Genomic DNA, 24,907 nt, shown 5'->3' with positions numbered 1-24,907 from the left:
TAGAAGATTCAGTTCAAGTGTATAATTCACATCGTACTTTGATCGGTAATCTAATGTGCCACGGTGTTGGCTGTCCTAGCCTATCAATCTTTAATCTTCCGTGTTTGCAGCTGTCTTGAAGGAAAATGTATAGAATTTTTGTTATGAATATCAAAGTCACAATAATAATAATAATAAACTAAATTGATTAGGATTATGTTTCTATTGGAAAATATCTTCCTCTATTCACTTCTAGTTTCGCGATTCTGTGATGTCTTGCAGTAAAACGGTTTATCGACGATTTCTTCGGGTCTCCTGTCAGAAATTCACGTCATCAACAAAAATTTGATGCACAAATTCGAATTCACCTAATCAACCGATTATCGGAGTGTATCGGTTTCTTTTTTCCCAAACACTCGTACTTGAATGCTGATGGCAATTGTAGGTCAAACTGATTACACATTTTACTCACGCTCCCAATATTTGGAATCGGAAGCCCCGATTGAATTATTCGGTCGCAGTGTTTGGACTGTCATTATCAAATTACGCTCATCCCAGTAGACGGGATGTTGTGATAATTGCATTGTTTTCACTGCTAGCACATTGAACTGTACGGTGGAAGCAACGTGGCTACTGCGAACCGTGCGTCATCCATGTATCCTTTCAGTCATGGCCAGCTGATGTTTGCGATAGTAACGAGTAAATTTGGACAGGCAGTCAGATCGGTGTCTGGATGGCATCCTGGTTGGTCAAGTTGCTGATAAACAACACAGGTAATAAAATTTGGTGCGATAGACAAAAAGCCCGCCTTTGTCCTACTGAGTGTTACCTGACCTGACGTTTGAATGTAATGTTCATACATAGTTGAATCATCATTCAACGACCGTACGGGTGTGAAAGGACGCCCGAATGAAAGGCACTATCAGTGCCTTATTCTCAAATGGGTGCCTTGCGGAATCGGACTAACAATATGAATAGCTGTAAATTTCTTATCAACTTAGTCTCAATAATATTGACCAGTTCCCAGCAGTGTGCAGAACGGATCGAGATCCGGATGATGGTTGACTTGCGAGTCGAATCCCTGTGATGATTAGTCGAGTGTGAGGCAGTCAACTGGAAGGTCCTCCGGAGCACTTGAGCCCGAGTTTTCTTTTGCCACTGTTAAGTTTAGATTTATGATATTTTAGTTTTAGTTATCATGCTGTGATTTAGAGTTACTTACTTAAAAAAGTTCGAAAAAGTTTACATTCGTTCGAAAGTGGTTTTGTATCGCGTTTTTACTTAATTCAACAATCTTTGTGTTAAGTTTGCCTTACCAAAAGAATTGTTATTAACGATGGTGATGTGCGCACGTGGTTTGGGTTTAACGCGTGCCTCGATATTCTGGAACAAATATCATCAACTCTTACGAAATGATAGGAAATTTTCCATTGTAAGCAGTCCCAGCGTTGGAGCATATCTGACAGAACAAGTAAGTATATCTCCTTTCATTTGTTTCAAAAGTCGAAAGTTTGTTTTTTTTTTTAAATCGACTGTGTCAGTCTTTGTTAGCGATGTGCCAATCATGCGACCGAGAAGTGCACAACGCATGCTGAATGGGCATTAGGGTGAAAGAAAATTTAGATCTAGCTCCTGTGAATATTTCGTGTTTCATTTGGGTCCCATAGGAAGTAAAAAACATTCGACCACGATTAGTGAAACTATATTTTCACGATCATGGTTTGCAGTTTGTATGGGATTTGCATGAAGGGGAAGATGAAGTTTACAAATCAATTCCAAAGTATAATCAAAGACGTCGTCTAATCATAACACGATCACTAGCAACGACCCTAAACCGCGAAATTCTACTAACTACTTTAGAACTCAAATGGAACACGGAAAATTTACTAACTTGAAAAAATAAAACTTATTTTTTCCATGTAACCTTATCCTACCCTAATAAACATTTATTAGATCTAGTAGTTAGCCTTTAGCGATTAAAGTTAAGAGAATTCAGATTTAATGTCTTTTTTTTATTCTGACAAATGAGATTATGTGTCATTAGTAAAAAATAAAAGCAATGTCATTGAACTTACTCCGATTACAGTTCTGTTCATTTCATTGAGCCAACTTTATTTGGAATCAATGTTTTCTTTGAAGGCGCTTTAACCCAAACAGTTGAAATATAAAATACAGTAATATTTGAAACGTTGCTCGCACATCCTTCAAATTCAGAAAGTTTTTATTTGACGGTTCATATACGATCCACAAGTTTATAGCAGTTCATGTAGAACTGCCACATTCACAGTTCAACATAATCCACTAAACAGACGTGAAGTTATCTCTACTGAAAAATTGAATCAGTACACAATGGTTTCCTGTAACCGAGCTACTAGAGGACTCAAAAAGTTATTTTATGATATATTAATATTTTATTGGTAGACAATATATCGTTAACAGCAAGTAGAAAGTGATACGTTTAATCATTAGAAAAAATCTTAGCCTTGGCCTTTCCAGAGGCAATGAAATAATCTTACAAATCAGTAACTAAGCGTTTGAGCTCCAACACTGATATTATTGGAATGCGTGGAATAAAAATTTCTTAACTTTTGTTGCCTCGATTACATTTGCCATTAGCTTTTAAACTTAAATTCTTTTATCTGTACATGTTTCAGTATTTTCTGTACTTGTTTCCGTACTTATTGCTATACTTTTTGCACCTGTTCTTGTGCTTTCTGTGATTTTTTTATCGTTTATTTATATTCGGTACTTTCTGTGCATGTTTCTTAATTTTATGTACCTGTTTTCGTACTTTCGGCACATGTTTCTTTATCTGCTGTACACGTTTCTGTACTTGTTCATGTACTATCTGTACTTGTTTCAGTACTTCGATTTTGTGGATATACTTTGGATCGTGTCTAGGCCAATTGAAGACGTTTGGGCTCAAATGAATCACCGAAATTTGAAGCAATTCACCAAAATTTGAAAAAAAAATACGCTCGATACATCGTCCGAAGTATCTTTCGAAGGTATCAAGCCATTATTATCGTGCTGAAGGTGAATAGTTTTGCTATTAATGCATTTTCCTGAAAGTAGTCGTTCCACTGAAACAATATTTGAAAGAGATCTTATGCACCGGATGCCAAACGATTTTACTAATAATCTAATATCGTTTTTTTTATTGATTCCGCTCGTTCGGTGCCCTTTGTTTTGCACTGAAGTTCGATCAATGAAACGGTATTGTGAAAATTGCACTACTATTTGTTCATTTCTGCTGGTATTGGTTGCTCTCCATAACTCGATACCCGCCAATCATCGAAGATCTAGAATCTAACACGTTTAGAAACACCTGAATTATAACACTTTACTCTATCTTTTTCAAATGAATGAGAGAGCACCCTTCAAATGAGCTTAATGTAAACATTCGGATTGGTTCAAGATGCTAGATGAAAGGTAACCAGTCATGATAGCTGAAATTTCAGCTATAGAGCAAACATAAATTAATTGTTTCCACTTTCAGTTTTCAATTTTAATACGTTAGAACACATCTCAAACAGTCGAAAATGATCGATTTAAACTTGTTGGTGATAATCGAAAACTCAAATCAAAACCCCCTCCTTCTATTTATATTCCTGGCCAGAGAGAATTCTGATTTTCGAGTAGATGTTCATGCCCATTTATTCAAACTTGCTCACTTCTAATACCTAAGACAATGAAGCAGTTAGACTACTTATCAATTGAAACTGAACAAGGAAAATTTCAAATCACTAGGTACGGTTATTCAACTGACGACCAATTCTGTGAGCTTCATTTGAGTATGGCAACAAAATCCAATTGAATGAGAAGGGATATGCTGAAAGTGAATGGCCATGAATTTCATTCTCCTTAAAGAATATTCGATTGAAAATGAAATTTGACCGCATTAACCTTTATCATCTGATAAAATCTATAGTCTCAGCATGCGACCGTAAATTGAATACGAATGATTCCTAGCAACATATTTATTATTTAAAAAGATATTTTTATTCAGGCCTATTTGCGTACAAGCTTTACGTGGCCGATTTTTTTAATAATTTTTTTTTGAGTTGGATCTCGTTGTCACTCTTTTTCTAGGGGGAGAGGAGCTTCCACTTCCCTCCTGCGAGGATTGAGGGGCACTTCGTTCGTGGTTCGTCTCGTCATCCATTGCCGCATCGATGGTATTGTTGTCGATTTCCGTCTTCTTTTCGTTGCTAGTTGCTGTAGATGCACCTTGTTGCATATTGGTAGCAATTGCTGGTTGGTTGGAGGGTAAGTTGTTAACTGCAGCCGGTGTACTTCTATAGAGTAGACTGATGGTTTCGTTGCAGGGGATGCTTCATTGTTGTTGGCGGCTGTCACAGGAGTACTGGGGTTGCTTGGGGTTTGTGTGAAGGATGCACCGTTGTCCTTTGGTGTAGTTGTCTCCTTGTCTAGTTTATCACATGGCTTACCATAGTGAACAGTTTTTTTGGCAATATTGACATGTGGCCATCTGATTGTCATAGGTAACAAGTGATTTGCACGGAATTCTTGTATCTTGACCGAAAATCACAAAAGAAGGTATAGGCTTCTTCAAGTGTATGCGTAATAAACGTACGCCATTCAGAATACCGGGGAAAAAATTCTTCCACTTTTCTTTTTCGATAGAGAGAATCTCTTCGTATTGGGACATAGTTTTACGAATAAAAGGATCGATGACGCTTGAGGGAAGATCATGCACACTCACTTCTATAGCACTATCATCCACATATACTGGAATGTTGTACTTAATGTTCTCGTGCTCCACATAGTGCACATTGTTATTGTCTTTTGCGAATTGAATTGCATCCAACTCTTTATAAAACTGGATGTAAACAACATTATTGGTCTTATTGCATTGAAGTAAATGCACACGTTTAATGTCAAGATGCTTTTGCTCTTTAAGCAAACCTTCAAGTTCTCATAACGAAGGTCGAATTTTGCACTGTCTGAAGTCAACAACAATTGTATTCTTCTGTGGCGGCGGTAGCTTTTGTTCGTTTGGTTAACTCATTTTCGAGGTCGTTCTATTGTTCACTACACAATACTGTACTTGGTTTCTTCTGTCCCGAACGTAAGCGGTTTTGTTTTATCGACTGACTTGGATGAGATGTAAAAGCGAAATGATCTAGCAACATATGTAAACTCTTTTAAGTTGCGGCAAGCTATTCTAGAAAACAATGCCACTAAAAAACCTTTCTTTTTACTTGCATACAGGTCACTACAGTAAAATTAGTTAGGGTTATGGCTCCCTATTTCATCTGAGCTCCTTATTCCATCTCATCCCTTCACATCGTTACTTTGAACATTAATAATATCATACAACGTACCTGAACCAAACTGTAGAATGTTTTAAAATGATTATTCTAGATGTTGTCACACTTTCACATTGAAAGAAATGGTTTTAAATTCTTCGGTGATCTTTTTTTTCATTTAAAACAAACTCACTTTTCAATTTAGGAAACATTTTCGTCTCAAGATTTACAGTTCGTCATGTTTCTGAATATCTACTAATCGATTCGTCTCAAAACATGATCACTATTTCGCACAATCACACTACTAATTGAATACTGGATGACTTCATAATTAGTAATGTTCACTTGCCACTTGTTTAATTAACGAATAAAAACTTCAAAAATTACCCGAAAAGCAATAAAAGTCTTCAAGAATATGAGATGGAAGTTATTCACTTAGTTCACTTAAATGCGCTTTGTTTTCATCTCATTTGGCTTCGCAAAGTTGCCAAGTTTTCTCATAATGTTACAAAAAAAAGTGTTTCTTCAAATTATCATAAACAAGTATGTTTTTTTTTTGGTATTTGTGACATTTGTTTAATTATATTGCTGATATTTATATTTCAATAAAACTATTTCGGCTCCGAATATTACCAGAAAGAGCGTGTTAAATACTAATAAAACAACCATTGTATCAAATCTAGTAGCACTGGTTTTTTTTCCGCTATACGTCACCTATGTGTGTGTTTCATCGGCTGTGCACAAAGATGCCAGATATTTTCATAGAAAATATGTATTTGCTCTATCTGTTTTCACCAATAAAATGAATCAGTTCATAATGGTTAAAAATTTCAATATAAATGTTGATCAGTGTTCATCATCAAATATTTGCACAAAAGATTTTCATTTTAACATGTGATTTGTCCGTTGATTAATAAACTTTTTAAGAAGTACTGCAATCAAATACTAACAGATACTTAGAGAGAAAAGTCCAACTTTTTACTTCTCACTTTTTATGAACCTTTACAAAGCTGTCTTAAATTTAGAAAATCTGTATAAAATCTGTAATCTGATTTAAATCAGTATGCGAACGCAAATATCTATATAATACAGATAAATCTGTATAAATGGCATCTCTGGTTCTGCATTTTGTTTTTGTCAGGGCTAATGCCTAAATAGTAACAATTGTTTTTTTTTTGTTTTTTCAAGTTCACCAAATTAACCGCGAAGTAAAGTTTTAAATTTAAAACGAAAGGTAACGAAAACGATCCAAAAAATTTTAAACATCGAAATGATTCCAAACTGTTTCTGAAAATATCGTGTGTCGTCTCATAGTTGGCATTAGGCCCTTTTTAAGAAGAATTCTGACATTTTAAACATGAGAGATGAAATAGGGAGCCTTTACCTTAGATGGAATTATCTCCGAAAAAAACGCTTATATCGACTACATTAAATATTTTGTTTCGGGTAATCATTGAACTGTAGCTGACCGTGAACCGAGTTATTCACAGATGAATCTAGACCAATTTAATTTCAGATTATTTTTCAAAAGTTCTCGAGCTGGCTGTTATGTACACTGAAATACTGGAAATAAATGGTCATCGACCACATACACAGCTGTCACAGGGGGTTACTTTACGTCCAGAATGGCACTAGTTTTATTTGACTCTACATCACCAGTCTAATCGAAGTTAATGCGACATTGTTTTGGAAATTAATATCCAAATAACAAATCCATCTTCCCATATCCCTGCAAACACAATTCAATTAAGGAATTAAATATTACCAAAACATTTCGCGTGTGAGAGCTGGCTCAATTCTGTTCCCGTTAACGGTTCTGTTGGCCACGCATAGATCCCGTGCGTGCCAGCAAGGTCACAGCTGCTGCTCTCAATTGATCTGAATGTATCTGGAATTTTTCGGACAACGCAGAACGATGTGGTTTGGCTTAATTTCTGGTTATTAAATTTCACGTTTCATTCAATAACTATCCTTCGGAGGCTGCGGTCAGAGTCGTAATTGGTATTTAGCTAAAAATAAACATAGTCAAGAAGCACTAGGAAAGTTAATGTCTAGTCATTCACGTTTACTCTTGTTGAGCTTGAAAATGGCAGTTACTTATGTATCCTAATATTTCTTTTATTTACGTTTAATTTTTAGACCTACACACTTCGAAAAATTCTTGTGTTTTTACATCTTATAAGATATATGCATATAGGAGCATCATATTTCACATTAATTTATATTCAAGAACACGTAAAATTGTGTGATTTGAAATTTGTATGACTTGAAATCGAATGAAATAAAAAACAAACATTAATTGCAATAGCGTGCGGGAAACTGGAAGGTGTCAGATGAAACTGAACCTTTGCTCTCAGACCACAAATTTATATTTTTTGATCACTTAGGTGTTACCTTAACTGTCATTACATATCGGAACCCAAAATCTAACGATTGGGTTCTTTATACTGAAACTTTGGCAACAAAATTTCTAAATGCTAACGAACCGTGCACAGACAATCTTAAATCGTGGGCAATAGCAAGATCGCTTATCACTTTTGAATCGATAAAGTGGGCAATTGACAGTTTTGCACCATACAAATCACCTGGAAAAGATAGCATCTATCCTATTATATTGCAGAAAGGTTTTGCTATTACGAAACATGTCCTGAGAAAGATTCTACTTAACAGCCTTGCTCTTGGGTACATCCCGAAAGCATGGCGAGAAATAATCATCAAATTTATTCCAAAAGGCGGACGTCAGAGTTACGAGGAAGCCAAGAGCTTTAGACCCATTAGCTTAAGCTCTGTTTGCTTAAAATCCTTGGAACGAATTGTCGACCATCACATCAGAGATAAGTGCCTAATTGAGCGACCGCTTCATACTAAACAACATGCTTATCAACGTGGAAAATCTACGATTTATATAATATCGAAAAAGCCTTTTCACTCAAACAATCCAGCTTGGGAACGTTTCTAGATATAAAAGGTGTTTTTGACAATGAGGTAGAGATGAGGAAGTTGAGTGTTCAAGGCTGTCCACAAGGAGGTGTCTTGTCACCATTACTCTGGAACCTTGTTGCTGATGGTCTGCTGCAAAAACTCAATGAACTTAGGTATCCGACGTACGGATTCGCAGATACGAATCACTGGACTATGCATTGCAACGTTATTTGATCTGATGCAACAGGGGGTTAAGGGTTGTGGAACAATGGTGTCAACAGGTTGGATTGTCGGTAAATCCAAATAAAACCTCAATGGTTATTTTCACAAAGAAGCGAACAACAACCGGGGCCCGTCCTTTGCAGTTTTTTGGGAGCGTGCTGTTGTGTACCGACTAGGTCAATTACGTTGGAGTAATCCTGGATTCCAAACTTAACTGGACTGCTCACATTGAGTCTAGAATCAAAAGTGCGTGTGCATGGCCTTTGGCCAATGTACACGCACTTTTGGTAAAACGCGGGGTTTGAAACCGAAATATATCGATTGGAATTATACGTCCAATACTGGCATATGGATGCCTCGTATGGTGGCAGAGAGGGCAAGTAGTTACGATTTAGTCGAAGCTCAATCATTTACAAAGAGTGGCGCTCATGGCAATGACTGCAGCTTTTACAACAACTCCGACCGCTGCTCTGGAAGCTCTTCTCAATATAAGACAACTTCATGTGTATCTAAAGCAAGAAGCACTCGCTTGTGCCTATGGACTTCAAGTTACCGGTCTATGGAAGGATAAATCAATAAATTCAAAATCATACACGCAAGAGCACGTAGTCTGTTACAATGATGGTTCACTGATGAAGGGCCGAGCTGGTGCGGGTGTTTACTGTCGTGAATTGAGGTTGGAGCAATCGTACTTACTTGGTAGATACTGCATCGTTTTCCAGGCTGAGATCTTTGCAATCATGTGTGGAGTACAGTGTACCCTCCGGCAAGGCATATCTGATAAAATAATAGATTTTTGCTCCGACAGTCAGGCTGCAATTAAAGCGCTTAGCTCGGGTGACTCACGTTCAAAACTTGTGATCGATTGCCGTACTCAGATCGAAGAACTTAGCATTTTCAATGCTGTAAATCTAGTCTGGGTACCTGGTCATTCCAACATAATTGGAAATGAATGGGCGGACAAACTAACCAGAGTAGGAGCAGAAAACGACCTTGTAGGTTCTGAGCCAGCACTACCAATTTCCAAATGCTAGATAAAACAAAAAACTCTGTCTTGGGCGTCGTCTGAGCATGCAAACTACTGGCGAAGCTCTGAGACTTGTCGTCATACAAAAGTATTCTTGAAAAATCCATGCCCTGGAATTTCGAAGAATCTTTTTCATTTCTCGAAGCGCCATTGTGGTGTTCTGGTGAGGGCTCTGACTGGCCACTGTAAATTTAATTATCACATGGCTACCATACATCTTGCTGAATCATTTTCATGTTATTTCTGTGAATCCGATTACGGGACTTCATATCATGTAATATGTAACTGCCCTGCAGTATCTCAACTACGGGTTTACATTGAAGAACCTATGTTCAAGCAACTGAAACTCAGAGATATTCTTGGGTATTTAACCCAATTTGGAAAAAAGCTCAAATTACTCTCGCAAGCGGTTTCTACGTCTCGTTAGTTGCGACTGGTTTCTGTACACATTTATGTTGTGTGCGTCTTTCATTCCGTATTCCTGCCGTTGCTTTATTTTCCATCCTCTTCTATTCCCACCATCATTCAGGTAAATGATGAAAAGTCACGGCAAGGCACAAATCCCAGAAAATATGGGGAACGTGCCGTTATGAGCCAATTTATTCTGATACCTGATAGACCTACATAATTCGGAAAATTCTTGTGATTTTACATCTTATAAGATGTACATATATGGAGCGTCATATTTCACATAAATTTATATTCAAGAACACGTAAAATTGTGTGATTTGAGAGTTACACGGCTTGAAATCGAATGAAATGAAAAAAATAATTGCAACAGCGTGACTTGAATCGAGAAACATTAGATCACAAAGCACTCCAGTTAATCGACTGAACCACAGAGGCACATATCTGCCTAATGAATAAATAATACATATAAATCCTAACAGGGGCACTTGATAGCCGAGTGTAAAAAGATAAAATTCTATACGAATGGAATATTGCGTCACTTGACATCTGTTCAAGAGATTTGATAAAGTTAATAATTGCCTTCAGTATCCTAGAGCTAAGGTAGTGTGCCTCATTGAATATATCGTTGAAAAAAACAATTAATAATAAGGAGTGTATCGAAAATAAGCTATCCACAAATTCTTCTTTCAAATTTTGATAAAAAACGATATTTTATTCAATCTAAAAGATCAATTTGCTTTTATTGTACGAGGTTAAACTTGAGCATAATGAATACCGGATTAAATTTAAGTTATTCCTTCACGAATTTGCGAACTTTTGATCGAACGCTCTTCTTCAAGTTCCGGACAAGTGTTGCATCGTATTTTTTGGACGCTTGAGCCCAAATTTTTTTGATCTCCTGCATGTTCCTAGCTGCCTTGCCAGTCTTCTTGAAGACCCTCTTCACGATTGCCCAGTAACGTTCGATGGGTCGAAGCTGAGGGCAATTTGGTGGATTGATATTTTTCTCAAGGGAATTTATATCCTTTTCCGCAAACCAATTGAGAGTGGTTTGGCATAGCGAGCCGACGCTGGAGACACTCAGATCGATAGATTTTTGCATTTATAGTTCCGGTAGTTTAAAAAGTTGTTGGCTTCAAACCACAGGAGCATATTGCTTGCCGTATCAGTACCTTTCGATCGAATTTCTCCACTTGAATCGACCTGTCCGCATCGCTCACATCCTTCCCAACGACGACAGTAGAGTATTGTGGACCTGGAAGGGTTTTTGAGTCCTCCTTTACATAAGTCTCATCGTCCATCAAAACGCATGCATCCGGACACTGCAAAAGACGCGAATACTATTTCCGGGCCCTTGTTGCTGCTCGCTTCTTCTGTTCTACACTTTGTTTCGAGATTTTCTGCTTCGTGTAGGTCTTCAGATGATTTCGCCTCTTGATACGCTGGACAATCGTTCCTGCTTTTTTGGCCAAATCACGAAATGACATTGTTTTGTTCTTCATGATTAGAGATACCCCTTTCGGGTCCAGTTTCGGGTTGGAAGAACCGGGTTTTCTGCCTCTTCCTGGTAGCTCATTCAATGAATAGTGTTCCTCAACCTTATTAATTATGCTTTTAAAACTGGCATAATAAATTCCAAACCGCTTCGCCAATTTTCGCATAGTAATATCCTTCTCATAGTAATATCCTTCTCACAGCCATGTGTCCAGAACCTAAATTTTCACTTCTTTCTCAATGCGCGACATTTTGAAAACGCAGAATTTCAATCGCACAAATAAACAAACGAAAGCTGACTGCCAAACGCACAGCATGCTGTGATCTGAGCATGAAATAGCCATCACAAATACATGCGTACAACACAAATGTATGTGGATAGCTTATTTTCGATACACTCCTTATGTTGAATAAAGTTGTGCTTTTCTCCAATCCATCACATTACAAAGGGTGGCACTTGACAAAAATAGCACACTTATCAAATTATCAAAATTTTATCGGAATATTTTGAAATTTCCTGGGAATAACAATCTACAAATCATGATTGATGTACAAAATTTGTTGTTTTTTTTAATCGAAATAGTTTGTACCCGCATTCTATCAACTCTAATTATGTTTGATTGAGTAATTATGTAAACAAAAATTTAAGTAAAAAAAATAAAGAAGTTTGTTTGGAATTGTGAAATTTGTTCGCAGTAGGCTTCCGAGTACAACCGTGATTGCGGTGTTCGGACCATCGCTCAGCAAATGCTGACCGAAGAAGATTCTGCAATGAGTACAACGATAATGGCAACCGTCCAGTGGATTTTAGTAATCCGCCCTTGAAGATGTACTTGAGTGCAACCCTTCAGCCAATATCAGTCACGCTACGGTGAATGTAACGTCTGATGGGGCAACCGTTGAGATAACGAGGAATAGAGCACTCGCAAACGTTGTTTTCCTTCCGTGTACCTTGTACCTTGAAGCTGAGCGCTGTTTGAAGTGAAATTTTCTTCCTGCCAGTTGTTTACAAACAGTCAACGATTGCCGAACCAATAATAATAGCAATCGCATTGTTACTTACTGCTGACGACACACAAAGTAGCCTCACGAAAGTGATAAGCATCCGATCAATGATAAGACCCTTCTCGCCGCTCGGTACGTTTTGCAATCGTTTTTTTTTTCAGTGCGATTGCAGGAATTATCGGTTTGTTCCAGTAACTCGAAAACGAAGTGTATGTAACTGAGAAGGTGATCACATTTTTCTACGTGTGAGTCTATTTTTCATTCTCGGAAAAATGGTTTGTTGCACCTTTGCTTTCGAAAAACACTCGATGTAATACCGATTCATTCAAACACATCGTGTTCCAAATTTTCAATACAATTGTGGCTTTTACATTCAGCCGCTTCGGTTCACTACATGGCAGAATCAATCACCAAAATGACAAATAATGTCACCTTCTTAATACTGAATCATGCCCTGAAACAAACAAGGGATAAGTTGTCCCCGTGTCTGTATTTCATTTTATGCTGCCTTCTGCGTAAACAGTAATAAACTGGTAAAGTTTTCCCTCGGGAACATCGGGAACTTGATGACGTGGATGATAATAAAAAGTGTAATTTTGCCTCGAAGTTGTTCAATTTGACTCAAAACCCTAAATTAGTTTTTTTTAGGATGGGTTTGACAACAACAACAACAACAAGAAGGCACAGGAAAATAAACCAAAGATTTAAAAATTCCAGCAATATTAGACTATATTAGTGTTACCGCAAACAACATTCGTCTGCGATTCCTAAATCAACTCTCCCGATACGAAATGGAAACAAAACACCTAAAGGATTGATATAATCTGTGAAATAAATCGAATCTTTTTTTCCATTGACTAGATCTAATCAGCAAATTGGCCCTGCGAAGCCCGGTGAGCTGTTCGACAGCATAAATAATGGCAGCATTGCCTGTCAATTTACCATAAACCAAAGCGGAACAAACGGAGCGGAAATCCGAACGACATACAGCCAACGGCAAAGCAGTGAGCTATCAAATCAAATCTAAAATTCTATGACATGGGCGCAGCAGGCGGACAACTGATTGAAAGTGGGTCCCACAAATAAGACATTTGTATGATGTAAACAACAAACGAGTGTCGGTTTTATACCCGTCGGCGGCACGTGCCGATTTAACCTTGTCCATCGTTACTACGGGCTAGCGATTGCATGATGCGCTAGCTAAATGTTTAGTCGAAGTAGTGTCTTATCAGAAACCGATTGTCCAAACCGATGATTGCTGTTTAGTCGAGAGCGTCAAAACATTAACTGAGCGTGAGTAATTTCATGCGAACACTTATAATCAAATATTCAAATGATATTTTCAGATCCTAATTGTTTTTGAAATTCTTGAACATACTCACATTTATTCAGATCGGTTCAAATAAAATGGAACCGACTTCAAGAAATTGTTTAAATCGTTGTCAGAGTGGAGGAACTGAGTTAATATATAATTTCTCTAGAACTACAATTTTTTGAAATAAAATTTTGTGAAGAAATAATATTTTTGGTTGAAAGTAGCGTTAAAAAATTCGAATAAACTAAATCCTAGCGTGTCGATTCAAACCAAGGATCAGAGTTATTTTGCCGACAGCTATTATGCCGAAAATAATTTTGTCGAAATGTCAATTCCGACCAATCATATCAACCTTAGAGTTTTATTTGAATTTATGATGCTTTTAAACCGGTTGTGCTGATCCAAAGTTTTACTACACATTTATGTCGATTTCGTTTAAAGCCAAACCTAACCCAGTTTTCACCCTAACTGCTGTCAAACCGTTTGTTTTAAGTCAGTCTCGAACCTATTATCAGCGTCATCAGTTTCGAACTTGATTTTTATGAAATGAAAAATGAAAACAATCGCCCTTATTTCGAATAACGTCGTATCGTTTTTTCGCTCGTATTTCATTTGTATTCCCCATAACGCTAGCAAAATCAAAGGTAGCTATGATTCGATCGAACCACATTCGATCGAAAAATCAATACGTCGATATTCAGAATAAGTCGAGGAAGGCTCCACCAATTTATACCATCATAAATTCAACTGAAAAGTGTTTAAAACCTTTCAAGAGTATCCCGACTTTTCTAAGATCCGACTTTTGGCTCCGTAGGGTGCTTAGCGTAAAAATTACTATTTCAAGGGTATTCAATTTACACGGAAAGAGCGAAATCAGCATTTTGGTGAAAAAATTAGTTGATTTCCTGATTTTAGTTTGTTATTTTTTGAGACTACTAAAAAATCCTAGTTTTGCGAATTTAGATTTTTAAATGCTCATTTTCTTAATAATGATAGAATATTAGTTGAAATGGCTATGTTTTTAGTTGAATTCACCAATTAAACGTGCTGTCATTTCTTAGCTGAGACACACTCCATTTCAATTCAACTAATTTTTTAGTAGAATTAAGAAAATAAAATGCTGTTTTCAACCAACGTAAATGGTTGTACTGGCTTCTGCAATTTGCAGCTATAGGGACCGTGCACGATAACAAGTAGCGCCATTAGTGGCGAATAGGCGAAAAAACTCTACCATAGCTTTACACTGTTACCATATGTTCACGCTGAATAAAATAGTCCAAAACCTGTTTTAATACAACATAGTGGTGTAATGATCCTTTTTTCACATCAATCATATTCTCATATATAATACTGTGGTATACTTTTAAAAATATTTCTCTTCGATTCTTAAAATACACCAAAGAGATTGTTGTTCCACTATTGTAGGTATTTTGCACTAGAACCCGAGAACGTATAATCGAAGTTGGTTCGGTTGGCCATCAACTAACATGATTTTAATTGCAACCGAAAAATATGCTTAATTTTCGGTAGGAGCATAAGATCTTTCATTTAAACCTAAGATTAGGAATAACGGACTAAGTGTAAAAGTAAGTGAGATCCTTTTTTGAGTGTATGACTATTATCTGCCGTCGTTATTCGAAAACCGGGAATACTTTCGAGACCAATTTGAAAACTTTTTACTTTTTTCGTTTCGACTCTTCAATTGACGGTACACAATTTTTAACACTTTTTACCCTATCATTCCGGAACCGAAAGTCGGATCCGAATGAAATTCAAGAATTCCGTGTAGAACCATGAGGCCTTTCATTTGAATCTAAGTTGGTCAGCATCGATTGAGTTATTTTTGAGAAACAAACACACAGATAGATTGCTCAGCTCGACGAACTGAGTGGAATGGCATATGACACTTAGCCAATTATTACTAGTCGATCTTCAAGTGATTGTATAAACTTTCTATAAGAGAAAGGCAAAACAGTTCAGCGTTTCAATAAAATGATTATTTGTTGTTAGCTTCGTGACTCGTTTTTTCAATACTATACTATACAATACTGGCTACTTGTGAGATTGCTAGCATTTTTACGATTGCAATTTATTTTCTTCCTCCATTCTAAGAGTATGGACCACCCTGCGAATTATTTGAACTTTTAGTTAAAATTTGACAGTCGGCCAGTTATTTTTTATCCAGTAGTTAAATTTATCTAAAACTGTGGCCCATTTCAAAGTTTGACGGATGGAAAGTTATTTGGGTCTATTTTGCTCTGACAATAGAGTAATAGCAAGTGGTGTAATAATTGCAATTCAGCGAAAATAAGAATAACTTCGATATAAACTTACTTCATTGAAAAAATATTTACACTTTTTATTGGGGTATTTTCTTTGAGTGAAAGTATAAAAAAATTATGCAGAAGTAATTTTTACTAAAGGTCCAAAATTAGAATGTTTTTGCAAGATATTTTTCAGTGTTTCCGGCCAAGTCGATTAAAAAATCATTTAATGTGCTGAGAATATTGTTTGAGTGTTTGAGTTTGAGTGAATATGACAAATATTATACACAAATCCAACTGCAATGACAGAAAATGACGTGGCCGTATTTAGATACAGAATGAATAATTCGATTCAGTCGATGTTGAACAATCGTTCGCACCACACGCGAATAGTTCCTGGGTTCCTGGGAAAAAAATCGACTCTCTCACTGAAAACTTTGAGCACTCGGAAAGCAAAAAGTACTTCGGACCAGGTCATTTTTTGAAAAATCTATCTCTGACTCAAAAACTACAAGGATCAGTCCCATGGGGTTGTTTGAATCCGCAAATGCAGTCTGCTTAGATTGATCTCTATTAGGAACCAACACCGAACACGCGAACCCAGAATACAGACTCTATTTGTCGTGATTTGTATTTGTTTTGTAGCCGACGAAATTACACCAATAACCCAAATGTATGCAATTATATGTTTGTACACGATACACGATCGCAGTTATTTTTATAGCGTTTCTCTACCATTACATCCATTCTGCGAATTCGGTTGAAGCGATAAACTTTTTCTTATTATCAATCGAGCTCATCTTATATAAATTGGAAATTAATCTTATGCACTCCAAATTTACCCTGTGGTAGTTGTCAATTTCTTAGGCGCAACGACATAACATGGAATTTCATCCGAACTTGCATGACACAAGATCAGAGCATAGCAATTAAAGCTTCAAATCGTTTTATACCACTTTTTGTCCTGGTGTCTAGCAACAATCTACCTCTAGCACGCTACGCGTAGGACTGAAACGTTAGCTATAATTTCGCTTATATTTATAGCTTCGCGTGCTTCCAACAGCTTCGCTTTTGCATCGATTGACTAATCAGAGCAATGCTTTCTCTTTGATATATCGCTTACTCCTTCAAAACCGTCGACTATGGCAGGGAAATCCGGTATGTCGGAGATTTTGTGCAGACAAATAGGACACTGCTAGCTATTAATCAACATTTCAATGATATACAATTAAAAATACATGGCTATGAACATTCAAATCAATCCGTAGAAATATTTCCAATCAAATGGTGACATAATATTAATAATTTATACAAAACTGACTGAGCTGTAATTGTTCAAAACCTGACCACATTTCTACGTGTATTTTTCTTGAGTTTCTTATTTGCACCTCTATATAGAAAACATATAGAGGCCAAAACTGTTAAGATCTGGAAAATTTGTGAAAAATATAGGAAAATTTGTAAAATATAGCAAAGTTAGTAAAATCTGACAAAAGATCTGGTTCATTAGAGTGTCTGGCGAAGTGAGAAAAATCTGGCATTTGCCAGATACATCTTGCAACCTGGCAATGCTGCTCCGGGCGGCGTAGCCCGAGCGAAAACAACAAGAAACTACAGAGAAAAGCAACCGCCCTCTACGAATATTCTACACAAACTGTGAGGGATCTCATTTTTTTAATCCGAAGCTATATTTTGAACAAATATAAACCTACCTTTGATTTTTTTTTCGAGATAGCCTTCTGCTGAAAAAACTACAATCAGTTGCAATATAGGTTGGAAGATACAACGAACTTTGTTTTACATATACAATTAGATTGCAACATTCCAAACTCACTTCACTGTTACACGTAAAAACATTATTACGCACAATCGTATCGAATGCGCACAAATTCTGAATAAATACACTTTCCACTAAGAGTTTACGGCATTTTTACATTTCGGTTTAGAAATTTAAATATGAATGCGAAAAACATCAAAACAATTTGCAAGCAGTTTCAACAAGACTATACTTTATAGCTTTTAATGGGTTGTATTGTTTTAACACTTTTAATGAGTTTTTGGCTTATAAACTTTTTATTGAAACCAAATTCATTTTTGCTTTGTACTGTCTTTCAACGGTGATGGCGACAGATAGATAGAATTAAATTTTTTGATTTGTATCACAAAATTAGTTGTCAATGAGAATTTCGTATTGGATTGAATTTTACAGGTTTGTGTTCAGGATATTCGCCAACTACAGGGTCCGGCACTCGAAGTGTAACAACTTCAGACCGCTCGCGCAGCTGACGCACAGGCATCAGCTCTCTAGAAATTTACTAAATGACAGTTCGGAGTTGTATTGTTTACAAGCGCAAGAAAGCATTTTGCCAAAAGTGAACGCGAAAAAAAAAATCTTGACTTGAGAGAGCGAAGGATTTGATTCGTTTGGCCGAAAGCGGTCAATTTCCGAACATTGTATTTTCTGACGAGAAAATTTTTCCAATTGAGCAATTCGTAAACTCTCAAAACGATAGGGTTTACTTGACCGACCGTTCATACGAGAATTTGAGTCATCGATTGGCCACCAGGAGGCAGCACCCGCAACAGATAATGGTTTGGGCCGCTGTAACCGCAGATGGGCGCTCTCCAATCGTTTTCATCGAGCCTGGCGTCAAGGTAAATGCGACATATTATCGGGAAAGTATTCTGGAGGTTGCTTTGAAGCCGTGGGCAGAAAAACATTTCGGTGGCAGACCATGGACGTTTCAGCAGGACTCGGCACCGTCTCACAAAGCTCGAGTGAACCAAGAATGGCTGAAAAACAACGTTCCGAACTTAATCACGTCCACACAATGGCTCTCGAATTCACCAGATGCGAATCCAATGGATTATTCTCTTTGGGCCATTTTGGAGAGCAAAGTCCGAACTATAAGATACACCAGTCTCGAGGCGCTGAAAAAAAGTTATTGTCCGCGAGTGGGCCAAAATACCTGCAAGTCACATTCGAGCAGCTTGCGATTCGTTTTTTGACCGTCTCTAGGCCATAGTCAAGGCAAAAGGTGGTCATATCGAGCAAAAGTGAATTGATTCTGAATTTTGTATTATTTTTACACATTTTGTACTTTGAATTAAGTAAAAGTAATTTTCCAAACTGAATTTATGGCCTTTTTAATTGGTTACACTTTGAGTGCCGGACCCTGTAAACACATTATCTAAAAACAAGAGTTTTTTTTAGCAGAATAAATTTTGAACTTCAACTCATCGCTGATCTATTCAAACACACTCACCTGTACAGGTCATCACTGTCACCGAATTGTAATGGTATTAATGGTACTAAGTTTTAATTTTAAAAAGTACCTAACCAGCAATGCCAACCCAAAGGATTTATCCGTAGTTCCAGCCCTATTAATTATTAAGCAAAAGATAAAGATATAATAATTAGTAAAACCCAGAAGCTCTTCCTTTTAACGTATTCAAATGACTTTTAGATTACATTAAACTGACTAACGGCGATTGTTTCAATTGAATTGCTGCAGCTGGAAGTGGGAAAACGAGATTATCGGGGCGGTCCAATTAAAAACTTTTCGTCCATACTAAGCATCTATGATATTTCGAATTCTTCTTTGAAACATACAAGAAAAGTTGAGTATGAACCGAAACAAGAATCAAGTTTAATGAACGTTTTCTTTTGAACACTACTCTTCGTGTTTTTTTAGATAACGCTTCTCTATTCAAGTAGCACGTCAAAACTGAAAGCCCTACTACTCATCTGTCAAACGCACAATGATCCGGCAGATGATATCGAATAGACGTTTTCTCTGTCCTTCCATCGTCATTGAAGCTACAGCCATTTGGTCACTTGTGAGGACATTTTGTCAGACATCGTTTGGCCTTTTGTGTTTTCAACTCTTAATTATTTTCCCATCCAATTCACATTTCTCGGTTCTGTCATTGAACTACTCCCGGTGTGTTCGTGACTCTCTAAAAGCTTCCATCATATCAAATAACTCGGGCCTCTGCGTGTGATCAAAGTCATCCGACCGATGCACGGATTTTACATCAGGAATTCTAATAATGTCATCATCATCATCATCATCATCATCATTCTCATCGCCATTACCATCATTAGATTCCGAGTCTATGGTGCATAATTTCCATGCATCTGCATGTTGTCAATTTATCACATGCTCAGATTTCCGTATATCTCTCCGGAACCCAGCGTCAGACCAAGAGTTGCAGTGCAGCAGAACGAGAGGAGAGCTTGTTTCATTATTTTTTTTTCTTCACTGTCCATTTTCTGTTCGAGGGGCAAGTTCCGGTGTTGTATTATTAATGGCGTCCAATAAATTTCAAAAGTGCCTTCGAGCGCAATTTATTGGTACACGTACACAAGCACACACACACACACACAGAACGGTAGAAACGAAGAGGGGTCGTTGTCGTAATAATAATAATAATGAAAAAAATGAATTGAAAAATTATTAACGACACACAAAGTTGTGAGCTTCTTGCCGAAGGGGGGGAGTCTGTTTTTCATTTCGCAACAGCACGAACGATGGAAGCAAGAGCAGTGGAAGTTTGTAGTTGATGCTGTCGGCGATAGAAGTGAAATTTTGACTGTGCGATTGTTTCCGCAAAAAATACATAATTTGCAGAAATTATACTGATCAATATGTAGAAAACTGATAATTTGATCTCAATTTTACATTCATCCTTTTTCTTGGAACAGGTCATCGCAGCAAAACGGGCCGCAGCAAATCGCACTCTGCACTCGATTCACGACCGAACCCGTGCCACGATCGCCGAACGTAGCCAGCTCAAGGATGCGCGCCGTATGGTGGTTAAGCTGGGCAGTGCCGTGATCACCCGTGAGGACGAACATGGTCTGGCGTTGGGGCGCCTTGCTTCGATCGTCGAACAGGTCGCCGAGTACCATGTCGAGGGCAAGGAGTGTATCATGGTCACCAGTGGTGCCGTGGCTTTCGGAAAGCAGAAGCTCACCCAGGAACTGTTGATGTCGATGTCGATGCGAGAGACACTGTCTCCGACGGATCATACGCGCCAGGACGTGGGAACACTGGTGGAACCGAGGGCGGCTGCGGCTGTCGGTCAGTCCGGGTTGATGTCGTTGTACGATGCGATGTTCGCTCAGTACGGAATCAAAGTGGCACAGGTGCTGGTAACGGAACCGGATTTCTACAATGAAGAGACTAGGAGAAATCTTTTCAGTACGTTGTCGGAGTTGATTAGCTTGAACATTGTTCCGATCATCAACACGAACGATGCCGTCATGCCACCGATGTTCGTTGTTGATAAGGAGGTCTCCGGAATGGGCAAGAAAAAGGGTATCAAGATCAAGGACAACGACAGCTTGTCTGCACTGTTGGCAGCGGAAATTCATGCAGATTTACTGATTCTGATGTCGGATGTTGATGGGATCTACAATAAGCCACCGTGGGAGGAGGGTGCACGGTTGATGAGTACCTACACTTCAGCCGATAAGGAATTGATCAAGTTTGGACAAAAGTCCAAGGTCGGAACCGGTGGAATGGACTCTAAGGTTAACGCAGCTACGTGGGCACTTGATCGTGGAGTCAGTGTTGTCATCTGTAACGGTACACAAGAACGAGCGATCAAACTCATTTTGACTGGGCGCAAAGTGGGAACATTCTTTACCGAATCTACGGCAGAAAAGGCAGCACCCATTGAGCATCTGGCGGAGGAAGGTGAGTTACTTTAGTCACGAACCAATCGAATTGTTTAGTCTAATCGAACTATTGATTTCAGCTCGTAGCGGTAGCCGAGTTTTGCAGAATCTGTCTGCCAGCGATCGAGCACTTTGTGTGAACACTCTTGCTGATCTACTGATCTCCAAGCAATCAAAGATTCTGGAAGCCAACGCAAAAGATCTGGATATCGCGAAAAGGTCGGGCCTTGCAAAACCACTTCTATCCCGATTATCTTTGACTCCAGCTAAAATTGAAAGTTTAGCTGTAGGACTGAAGCAGATCGCTGACGATAGCCACAAGGTTAATTCTACCGCGGAACAATTCCGTTTCAATTTGTTTCATTTTCATGTTTAACAATTGCAGAATGTTGGACGCGTTATTCGTCGAACCAAGCTGGCCGATGGATTGGAATTGAAGCAGGTCACCGTTCCGATAGGTGTGCTGTTGGTTATATTCGAATCAAGACCTGACTCTCTGCCACAAGTAGCGGCCTTGGCGATGGCATCCGGTAATGGATTACTGCTCAAAGGTGGCAAGGAAGCGGCCAACAGTAATAAGGCACTGATGGAACTGGTCAAGGAAGCTCTGACCACGGTAGGCGCTGCTAATGCAATCTCTTTGGTGTCCACTCGCGAAGAAATCAGTGATCTTCTATCCATGGATCAACACATCGATCTGATCATCCCACGAGGTTCTAGTGAATTGGTTCGCAGCATTCAGGAAAAATCGCACCATATTCCGGTTATGGGTCACGCCGAAGGAATCTGTCATGTGTACGTCGACAAGGAGGCAAACTTGGAGAAGGCATTGAAGATCGTGCGTGATTCCAAGTGTGATTATCCGGCTGGTAAGTTCGAAAATTCTAAACAACGTATAAACGTCGATCGTTATCACCAGGAATTCGATCTCTAATTTAAGCTTGTAATGCCATGGAGACACTGCTTATCCACGAGGATTTGTTGTCGGACGGAAACTTCTTCACGGATGCTTGTAACATGCTAAAACGGGAAGGTGTCAAAATTAATTCCGGACCTAAGCTACATCAACAGTTAACTTTTGGTCCTCCACCGGCCAAGTCAATGAAGCACGAATATGGCGCTCTGGAGTGCACTATTGAGGTGGTGAAAAATCTAGAAGAAGCTGTTGAACATGTTCACACATACGGAAGCGGTCACACCGATGTCATAGTGACGGAAAATGGTAGCCTACTTTGATTGTTCCCGAGTGGTAGTCCTAATGATGCAATGATAACTTTTTTTCAGACAAATCGGCTCGGTACTTCCAGAGTCATGTGGACAGTGCTTGTGTTTTCCACAATGCTAGCAGTCGGTTTGCCGACGGATTCCGGTTCGGATTGGGGGCCGAAGTTGGAATATCTACTGCCAGAATTCATGCCCGAGGTCCGGTTGGTGTGGAAGGGCTACTAACGACAAAGTGGATTCTGAACGGGGTAGATCATGCCGCCGCTGACTTCAATGATGGATCGCGCAAATGGATCCACGAGTCGATGCCCATCGACTGACTCGAGCGACTGCTGGAAATCATTTTCAGTAGGTTTAAGCATTTGTAGAAACTCAATTCGCCTATCAATTCAATAGTTGTAATAACCTGTTTTTTGTTCAATTATTTCTTCTTTGTTAGAGTAGTACCCATCAAACGGAAAGCACGTCCCAATAAATGAAACAAAAAATCAGTACAAGCACGTGGTTTCCATTGAACATATAATTTTCCCATTAGCAATTTTGAATTTGTGTTACATGGAATTAATCATCAACAATCGCCTGCACTTGCAAAACATTGCCGATTCCCTGAAACAATTAGTTGATTGCTGGTAATAATTTATTGAGTGAGCAGCTGGTAGCTGTTGGTTTTATCAAATAGGTCAAAACACGCCGAAAAATGCCTTTTCGATAGTGGAAACAACAATCATCTAACCAACCAGCAAGAATTAGTTCATAAACAATGATTGATTATTCACTAGCGTGTTTCGTAGTCATTAACAGACAACAATCAAACAGAACTTGTTTCGGAATGGTAAGGTTTGTTTTTTTTTATTATTTTGCATTCAATAGTTGTCAGTTATTTCCCGAAAATGCCATCAAGGATCAAGGAATCAAACTAGTGGTGAGTGGAAATAGCAGGAGCACTTCAATCCAATGAGCTGCCTGGATTGGAAGGGAAGGGGGTGAGGGTGGGGGGAGATGTACATTAATCTGATGTAAGCGGTAATTGTGGTTTATGATTATTAGATATTAATGACGGATTCTTCATCATCTATTTGATTTGATTGACATTTGAAAGATAATGACTGGTTTCAGAACTCCAGCGGCACATTCCAATTAAACTCCCAGTTCCTCGTAGCGGTAATCGGATATGATAATTATTAGGCAGAGATCATTTTTGTGTGAGGTGTGAGTTTCTCGGAAGCACAATTGAATGCATCCAACGAACATCACCATTAGGGACGTGTGAATGAAGCAGACCTGGGCTGAATTATACCGCAGGTACTCGAATTTGAATTTTCGGTGCACTAATTGTTCGTACGAATGGTATTCAATTTGCATTTTTATTTTCAGTTGGTTTAGTTTGAACAATGATTTTGAATACTGATTCAGCATCAGTTTTCGATGTGTGAGATTATATTTGACCTTTTCGAAAGTCATTACTATTAATACTAAGTAGCAGTCATGGCTAACGAGCTCTTGTGTTCTAATTCTAAGCGATTCTAATTCACACGTTGGAACTTAACCGCCACAATGATTTGAAACCAATCTCATTTCATTCGAATCCAACCAGTTAGAGAGGTTCGAAAAAAAAATGAAAGTGAGGTGAAAAAGTATACCCTTCGGGAGGGATTTGAATCTACAAACCATTTTGCCACAAGGCCAAGGAAAAGTTTTTCATCGGTAAGTCCCACCAGGTTGTTCCGGAGAATTCTCGAAAGAAGAAAGTGGAATAATTTACCAAGAAGCACTTGGTGTGGCAGGCAATCCGTGGTTGCAGTAAATTCAGCAATTTACGACTGGGACCAGAAGCACCTCCAGAAGCGCCTGTTGCCCTTCCGCCGAGGTCCCGAGAAGATGACACTCTGTTTTGGCTGGATCCTGCTAAAGCTTTGCTAATATGTATTTCCTGAGAGTTTGAAAAATATCTGAATGTTTGGTGATTACTTTTGTTTGTTACATTTTTATGGGGACAGTTTTTGTACAAAAATATCAAACGATTTTCTGTCCGTGTCTAAGTGCTGTTCGGTGTTGTTTGATACGTATAGTTAAAAATTTGATCGA

At 38.3% G+C, this 24,907-nt stretch overlaps 1 protein-coding gene across 1 annotated transcript; it reads left to right on the top strand.

Moving 5' to 3' along the window:
• Positions 1-1,039: 1,039 nt before the first annotated feature.
• LOC131427869 (delta-1-pyrroline-5-carboxylate synthase) lies at positions 1,040-23,480 on the top strand. The gene is made up of 6 exons (XM_058591422.1): positions 1,040-1,450; positions 20,621-21,617; positions 21,679-21,920; positions 21,984-22,467; positions 22,539-22,820; positions 22,883-23,480. The coding sequence occupies exons 1-6, from the start codon at positions 1,316-1,318 to the stop codon at positions 23,140-23,142; spliced, it is 2,400 nt and encodes a 799-aa protein (XP_058447405.1). The 5' UTR covers positions 1,040-1,315; the 3' UTR covers positions 23,143-23,480.
• Positions 23,481-24,907: the final 1,427 nt, after the last annotated feature.

This window comes from Malaya genurostris, chromosome 2 (assembly GCF_030247185.1).
Source record: "Malaya genurostris strain Urasoe2022 chromosome 2, Malgen_1.1, whole genome shotgun sequence".
NCBI classification, from domain to species: domain Eukaryota; kingdom Metazoa; phylum Arthropoda; class Insecta; order Diptera; family Culicidae; genus Malaya; species Malaya genurostris.
This window is presented reverse-complemented; position numbering and strand designations above follow the sequence as displayed.